Here is an 8,376-nt window from a genome sequence, read left to right as displayed (position 1 = left end):
TATGTTTGACGGTTTGAAAACCCTTAACACCGTTTTTCTTCGTTTTCGAATCAAAGAGGAAGAATAAAGCTGAGAAATCCTTGTCTTCTCACCCACCAAGCCTTGGGTTCCTTTTCTTGAAGCAAAAGAAAGAAACGAAAAGAAAAGAAGGGAGAAGGAAGAAAGAAGAAGGGTTCGCGAGCATGGAGAGAAACGTGTTTTTTCTTCCTCTGTTTATGTTTTTTTCATTTCTTTTCCTCCATTCTAACATATATATACATATGTTACTTTATATTAATAATATATATATATATATATATATATATATATATATATATATATATATATATTATAATTAAAATCAAACCAACCAATATCTCAGATCATTTTTATAAAAATATCTACTCTCGTCGCAACTCAATTGATAGATAATTTTCATCAACGAGTGATATTTTTAACAAAACTGTCTGGTATTAAATTCTTTGTAACATAAATAAATTATTCTCCGACAAATAATTTTAATCCAATTTCCAAAAATATATTTTTGGCATTTAACTCACTAAATACCAAAACTGGGCTAAAAGTCTAAGAAATTCCCCACAAAATACCCTAAAATTGTATAATTTAGGATTTAAAAATTAAGGGTCTTACACCTGTGTCAAAGATGATATGCTGTAGAAAGAAAGCTGACATGGTTGAGTAGTACCTTCCCACTTGAGTCGTGAGGGGGAGATTTGTTGAGTGGATTCACTCCCTAAGTGGAACCCACTTGTTTTATTAGTATTAGTATTATTATTATTGAAAAAAAAAAAGAAAGAAAAAAAAAGTATTATTGGGCTAGGCCCACGTGAAGAAAATAAAAGGGATTTAGAAATACTAAGAATTAAAAGAACGAAAGAGAACAGCTGTCAGAGAAGAAAAATAAGGGTTTGGTTCTGGTGGTGGTAACGGTTTGAATAGTTTTATCTTCTCTGAGAGTTACTTTGACATACCCACTTTAGTGGAAGGTTGTTATTGTTGATTGATGTTCTCTATTGTTATTAGGAAGACTGTACCCATTAACTATTATAGTGGAAGTTTTACTCGACTAGGTCCCGTGTTTTTTATTCTCTCAATTTGAGGGAAGTTTTTCACGTTAAAAATTGCGTGTCTCATATTTAATTTTCTGCCAATTATTTTTGCTATGTGAAATTTGTATTTTCTGTTTGACCATTTATCTGCACAGGTGAGGGAAATATTATTCCGCATTATTGAGATAGTTATCGCTAATTATCTCTGGTTTTTCGCCACAGCCAGTTCTAAGTCTGTTTGAGGAATGGGAAGATGAGTTGGATAATGGTTCCAATGCACTGCTTTGGTTCGGCTGCTACCGCCTCTTTTTGGAGAATGCTGATTATGCATAAACGAGGAATCTGGTCTACTACTAACAATGTGAACAACACCTTGATCACAATGAGCGTGTATTATACTCTCCAATCCAATCTCCCATTCAATTATCCACTCCAAATCAGCTGAGATGCCGCAAAATTCAGGCTTGCCCAAGTTTATCAAACTTGGACTGAAAAGAATCATTATATATCTTTCTGTTAAGACAACAAACTTGCCGGCTTCTTTAAGGCCTTTGCAAGCCGCTAACTTTTCATCTTTGAACTTTAAGCCATCATCAATAAGATCTCAAAGGAAGTTCATTACAAAGTGGCCTGGGAAGCCGTACCCTAAAGCGGTAAGATCTTAATTGATTGGGTTTGCTACGGTTTCTAATACTTTGAGCCGTTTTGCCAGTAACTTCTAGTATACTAGCTGCAGGTTTTGCCACAAGACCTGTAATCCCTAAAGCAACTCCTACATTAAAGAAATATGAAAAAGAAAGCACAATCAGTAAACAAGCAAAAACTAAATCCATCTTCGACAACAATTATCGCTGGTAATTTTTAAATTCCCCTAAAAATTATAAGAAAGAAAGAGATCAAAACAATTCATTCATGTTGATTCACCGGACAAGACACCTGGTAGACCATGCCTCTCAGCTCCTCTTATAGGAGACTGAAGAAGACCAGTGAGTCCCTGTAAACAAAATAGGCGAGTTTAACAACTCAATATACATATGAACCATTCACATGATGCTGGAAAAAAATGCAGGTATCGTGAGGTGCACCGTAGTGAAAACACATTTTTGGACAGGTATCACATGAAATCAATTACATACCTCCAAGACTTCATTAATTACGCCTTTACTATCAGAAGCAACAGTTGCCTGTTGTTTTTCCATCCTTGAAGCTATATGGTCATATGTAAATGCAACGATACCCTGTAAAAAAGAAAAGGCTAGCAAGGATTAAAAAAAAGTAAATCTTATAAATGAAACTACAGTTACATCAAAGCAAGAAACACCTTGCGAGCAACTTTACTGAATTGAGAAGCTGCATCACTGATAGCATACAGTGTGTTACTTAAAAGACTATTGGTCCCTTCAGCCATGCCCATAATAAGTCCAGTAGGGCTCTGCAAATTAAATCAATAATGCTTAACTAATTTGTTCCACCTAAAGAGCAAATATAATTGAAAAAAGGGCCACCATTGCTAGGCTTTTTACCTGCATTATGTTGTTTGCAGGAACTGATAAGAAATATCTAATGCTGTGCCCCATGCTCCTTGCAAAACCCAAGGGATTACCAATAACACCAGCTGAACCAAATAACTACAGATTTAGATAAAAAAGTACATTAGAGTATTTTGAGTTATTTCTTAGGATCAATTTATAATTATAGAGATATCTTAGAATAGAGATTATTCTTGATTTAAGATTGAGTCTATGTAGTTCTGTAAATAGAGATTAGTATTGAGTCTTTTGTAATCAAGTTAGCATAAAACTATTATCAATAATATTGAAGGTCTTATTATTTTATCTCGTCTTTTTCTCTAAAATCCCACAACTTCAACGGCATTGATGCATAATTAAAATTTCAAATATGAATAACATGGAAACATAGAAAGAGTTTGGGATGCAAATTAAGTTATTACCTTGTAAGTTTCATGAAGTAGTTGGCGGTTGTAATGCCTAATTAGAATCTCTTGAATGGATTCCCAACTGGCCATGTGATGCGCAATGGTTAAATCCTTCAGATAAAAATGTGCTCCCTCAACATCAGCAAGTGCCATAAGACCTCTCTGTAGTTATATATAGTCAGTTATTAAAAAACAAATCACTTTATAAGTGAGTTGGCTGTGCAATCATATGTCTCAGAAATTTTTAAAGCTTTCAAAACTGTTAATTAAATGGGTGTATAGAATGGAACCCTTTCACTGCACTGACTGAATTAAAAACTGAACACAGACCCTACGCAGGATACTTAAAATGGTGCCAGACACCTGCTCTGCTAATTTGCTGAAATTTCTGCTGTATTCATCAGTTTTTAATCCAATAGTTGTGTATTTTAGTGGGTCAGAAATAAAAATAACTGGGATGTAATTTTTCATGTTTAGATGTAACTGCAATAGCGGCTATTTGACAACACTTTGTACTACACAGTGTATCGCAAAGCAATAGCGATCAATTCAAATTCTGCATAGCAGCTATTTGGCAACACTAACTCTAACAATAAATTGTTAAATACATCAAAACGGTCTGTCAATACAGACTTTTTACATCAAAGGAACAATTTAGTACATTAATATGACATGGGGAATTGATAAACATTGCATCACTGGAGGACCAAAATGAGTGTCAACTCAAATTAACTTCTAAAAGAATATATTAGGATGCAGGGAGAATAGTAGTCAGATAATAATCTATTCTGTACATTTGATAGTTCTATTTGTATGTGTCTCTCCTTTGTGAACAGGAAACCTAAGGCGAGAATTTTATTCTCCATTTTCAGTAACACACTTCTATTCCTTTGATTATCTCTATTATTCTTTACATTTTCAAAAACATACTTCTACCTTTCGACTATAACTATCTTTCTTTCGACTATAACTATCTTTCTTTCATTTCAATTTCTTCAGGCCCTTAACAAGTTGGTCCAACCTGTCAGATATCTTGTTGGCAGATAAATGAAGAAGGCAGCGGTGTCTTAAAATTAAAAAAGAAAACCAGTGGTCATGGATTACAGCCTTTTCCACAATTTTCTAACATTTATGAAAACAAGAATATGCTACACCGATTCATGAAGATGTAGAGAATTGTGATGGAGAAAAGGTGGACGCAGAAACTCTATGGTCAAATAGAGTGTCGAAGACATTGGACAAGCCACAAATACAATGGATAAAGGGATGGAGAAACATGATAAAGGATGAGAGTGGAAAATGGAATTTTGGGAGCAAGAAGGCCAAATATTGAAGGACACCATCAGGCTTGAGTTTGAATGGTCTGAGATCAAGATAAAACTAGATGAAGTACATGAATTCAGGATCGCTTTAGGTTGTTTGAAGCAAAACCAGGGAATGACAATAGTGGAGGATGGGACCAGTGTGCAAGTTATTGTGATAGCAACAAGACCAATTAAGCAATAGCACTGCCCCATTGGAATACACCATTCAAAGATGGAATCAGAACTTTACCTAATAGGAGTATGTAATCACTTCTTTTTATTCTTTCTACCTCTCTTTCAGTTCAATTTCTATGGGTTTGTAATCGAATAGGGGGAAGTAATATGGGGAGAGGGGAGGCGCGGATTCCTTTGAGAAGCTCTTATGGGACACCGTAAAAAATATGTGACTGTTTCACAAAATAAGAAAACCAAAGACGTACATATATGCTCCCAAAAAGTAGGTATTACAACACTTGGCATGATAACTACTACAGTAACAGTACTTGCATGTCACATACCAAGTCTAATCTTCAGCTGCTGGTGAACCAGTCCTTCAAACATTGCTGGAAAATTATCTTCACGGTCACAATATCAATATTTTCATAGTTCCACTAAATCAATAACAAGCAGGTTAGTGAAAGAAAATAAAAACAAAAAAAAAAACTAACAAACTCCACACATACGGACCAAACTTTCTTCCCCCAAAATAAAAACCTAAAAAGGGAAGAAATCACAAAATGTTGAAAATGTATAGGTAAAAAATGCACAGTTTACAAAAAATTAACCCCTTCATTAGTTCTACATGTTAATAGAGACGTTATGTTCATGACTGACTCATTCATCGACTAAATAAACCACTTAATCAGTGAATTTTCCTCAAAATAGAAAACTTTTACCCATGACTCACTTGTTAATTTTCCTCAAAATAGAAAACTTCTACCCATGACTCACTTCTCATTTTCTCGTAGTTTTCCTTAAAATTTCCATGCCTCCAATCAAAAGTAAGTCAAATATTTTTCAATCACCTCTTAATCTAATAATACACTTTAAAATACCCTTCTCAAGTACCCTATAATGTCATCATAAAGCCACACCTATCACTGCCAAGTCAGTAATTTATTGTTCTTACCGAAATTCAATATATCCTTGGTTACGCTTATTTTGCATTTACCTCATCAAACTCAGTCCAAAAATTAAACACTGAGAAAGAGCATCAAACGAGCAAAATCAGAATCAATACAATGCCACTGAGACATTTTACAATCAGAATCATTCATCACAATAACCAGTCCACTAACACTTCAGTAGCACCAGTTCAGATGAAGTTGAAAAGAACAAAATTAACTTAATTCTAAACTCAAACTCTATTCAGATATTAACGGAAAGGAGAGAAAAAAACGAAGAACAACGTTAAACCTTAATCGTTAATCAACTCTTAAATACTAATGTTTATGTGATCCTCAATATCCATAATCAAATTTTCCTCGCACTTCATGTTATCAGTCTCAGATAGCAGCGCGGAGCACCAAACCCTAAAAATGGGATAGCTGGATGACAGCTACTGAGAAGGCCAAAAAAATAGTATATAAACTAACATAAAATACAAACAATATACAAAAATACTAAAAAAAATAGCAAAATACATAAATTTAAAGGGGTAGTCATACTTAGTAACCAAAATCTAATATCAAAATTAAGTTCTAACAGTAATTGTAATCAACAAAATAGAGAACAAAGCGGACAAAACAGAGTCAAAAAAAGAATGAAAACAATAGAGCCAGAACATAACGATGTTGTACAGAGCAAGAACGGAACAAAATGATGCGGAGCCAAAAAAGAACGAAAACGACAGAGCAAGTACAATGGCGACAGAGCAAGAACGAAACAGAGGAAGAACAAAAATGGTTTCTTTTTCACGATGCTAAACCAACCTCTTTGTGGGTTTAGAATAATCAAGATTCTTTGAAAAATCATTTGCAACACGATTTCAAGGCTACCGTGCAAAAACCACATGAAAAACAATCTCAAATAAGAGAAAAAAATCAAGTCACAATTTTTGAAAAAAATCCCTTCTCCTCTTTCACAAAATAAGGATGAATAGAGACGAACCAAAACTAAACATTAAGAAAGATGAAAGGACGGTGGCTGGTGTTAAATGTAATTCAAATTGATTTGTAATTAGTTAGTTAGAATATGGTTAGAAGTTAGTTAGAGTATGGTTAGAAGTTGGTTAAATTTGCTGTAACCACTAAAGTTGCCTCTATAAAAGCCTTAACAGGCAAAGATCAATCTAATGCAGAACTGGATCATTCTACAGATCTTCGTTTTCCTGACTTTCAGTTTTCTCTCTCTTTTCTTCTCAATTTCAATTCCTTTCAAATATACAACATGTTCCAACAATTGGCATCAAGAGCTTGGGTTCTAAACCTTGCGAAACATGAGTGCAAGTGTGAGGGGAAATCAAAATTGGGAAACACAAAGTGTGAGTGAAAGAAGACATAAACGAAAGAGGATTTCATCGAATTTGCCAATTCTGGATGGGAAGAACTGGGAGAGGTGGTCTGCATCAATGAGATCGTTGCTAGGAGCTCAAGAAGTGTTTGAGATTATTCAAGATGGCTATGAACAACTTGGTGCGAATCCAACAGAAAGATAGCAAGCAACTTTCAAAGATTGCAAGAAAAGAGATTGCAAGGCATTGTTTTACATCTAGCAAAGTGTGGATTCAAACAATTTTGAAAGGATCTCAAAGGTATCTACATCAAAAGAGGCATGGGATATCTTGGTGAAGTATTACACGGGTGATGAAAAAACCAAGAAAGTGAAGCTCCAAATGGTAAGAAGGCAATACGAATTATTGCAGATGGAAGAAGATGAAGCTGTTGCAGATTACTTCAATCGTGTGCAGGTTGTTGTTAATCAGATGAGAACAAATGGTGAATCATTAACTGAAGTGGTGATTGTTGAAAGGATCCTTAGAACATTAACACAAAGGTACGATCACATAGTGGTGGCAATTGAAGAATCAAAGGATCTTGATAAGATGAAGATGGAGGATTTACAAGGCTCTCTTGAAGCTCATGAAGTGCGAGTAAGAGAAAAGTGTATAGCAACCTCAACATCTCAAGTACATGCCCTACAGGCCCAAGTTAGCAAGAAGACCAACCAAAGTGGTAAGAAAAAATTCAACAAGAAAGGAATTCAATGCTACAATTATAAAAAATGGAGGCATTTTGCAAATGAATGTAGATCCAAGAAGGTTTAAAGAGAAGATGACGAAGCACAAATGGCAGCTGAGGATTCAAACTCATATGAGGTGTTGTTGATGGCTACAACAAAATCAGATGATGACTGTCTAGAGTAGTGGTACCTTGACACAGGTTGTTCAAATCACATGACTAGCCACAAAGAGTGGTTTGTAAGCATTGATGATAAGGTGAAAAAGGAGATCAGATTTGCAGATAACAGTTCTGTAACAGCAGAAGGAATAGGAAAAGTGTTGATTCAAAGGAGAGATGGTAAACAATCATTCATATGTGATGTGTTGTATGTCCAAACATGAAGAACAATCTGTTAAGCCTTGGACAACTGCTTGAAAAGAGGTATTCTATGAAGATGGAGCAGGTGAAATGAGATTGTTTGATGATTCAAGAAGATTGATCTTGAAGGCACCACTATCTAAAAATAGAACCTTCAAGATTGATATCCAGAGTAAGTGCCTATCAGCTGAAGTCATGAATGAAGATTGGTTGTGGCATCAGAGGTTTTGACATTTAAATTTCAAAAGCCTTCAAATGCTGCATAACAAGAAAATGGTGCAAGGAATTCAAAAAATTAAAATGCCAAAGGAGTTGTGTAAAGAATGTTGTCAGGCAAAGCAACACGGAAACTCATTCAAGGCTGAAGTACCAACTCGATCTTCAAGAATGATGGAGATAATCTACTCTAATGTTTGTGGTCCTTTTGAAGAAGTATCAATAGGAGGTAATCATTACTTTGTATCGTTCATTGATGATTTTACAAGGAAAATCTGGGTATATCTAATCAAGAGAATGAATTAAGTGCTTGAAATACTTAAAAAAAATTC

General features: G+C 34.8%; 2 protein-coding genes across 12 annotated transcripts; one reads left to right on the top strand and one right to left on the bottom strand.

The window, feature by feature from the left end:
• Positions 1–357: 357 nt before the first annotated feature.
• Positions 358–6,402, bottom strand: LOC101507269 (uncharacterized). 11 transcript variants are annotated; one of them, XM_027330639.2, is made up of 9 exons: positions 5,706–6,401; positions 5,419–5,489; positions 4,808–4,900; positions 3,001–3,147; positions 2,573–2,677; positions 2,371–2,481; positions 2,186–2,287; positions 1,974–2,043; positions 371–1,821 (listed from the first exon to the last, which is right to left on the bottom strand). In XM_027330639.2, exons 4-9 carry the CDS (start codon positions 3,136–3,138, stop codon positions 1,643–1,645), a joined length of 705 nt encoding a protein of 234 aa, XP_027186440.1. In that variant the 5' UTR covers positions 3,139–3,147; positions 4,808–4,900; positions 5,419–5,489; positions 5,706–6,401; the 3' UTR covers positions 371–1,642. The 11 variants fall into 11 exon arrangements, with proteins under 11 accessions (XP_027186445.1, XP_027186440.1, XP_027186443.1 ...); XM_027330642.2 differs by having other exon boundaries at positions 6,221–6,401; XM_073369785.1 differs by having other exon boundaries at positions 5,230–6,401.
• Positions 6,403–7,122: 720 nt separating this feature from the next.
• Positions 7,123–8,059, top strand: LOC140920741 (uncharacterized). Its single transcript, XM_073369566.1, has 3 exons — positions 7,123–7,462; positions 7,670–7,807; positions 7,914–8,059. Exons 1-3 carry the CDS (start codon positions 7,123–7,125, stop codon positions 8,057–8,059), a joined length of 624 nt encoding a protein of 207 aa, XP_073225667.1.
• Positions 8,060–8,376: the final 317 nt, after the last annotated feature.

Source organism: Cicer arietinum, chromosome 6 (genome assembly GCF_000331145.2).
Source record: "Cicer arietinum cultivar CDC Frontier isolate Library 1 chromosome 6, Cicar.CDCFrontier_v2.0, whole genome shotgun sequence".
Taxonomy (NCBI): domain Eukaryota; kingdom Viridiplantae; phylum Streptophyta; class Magnoliopsida; order Fabales; family Fabaceae; genus Cicer; species Cicer arietinum.
Note: the sequence above shows the minus strand (reverse complement) of the source record. Positions and strands in the feature narration are given on the sequence as shown.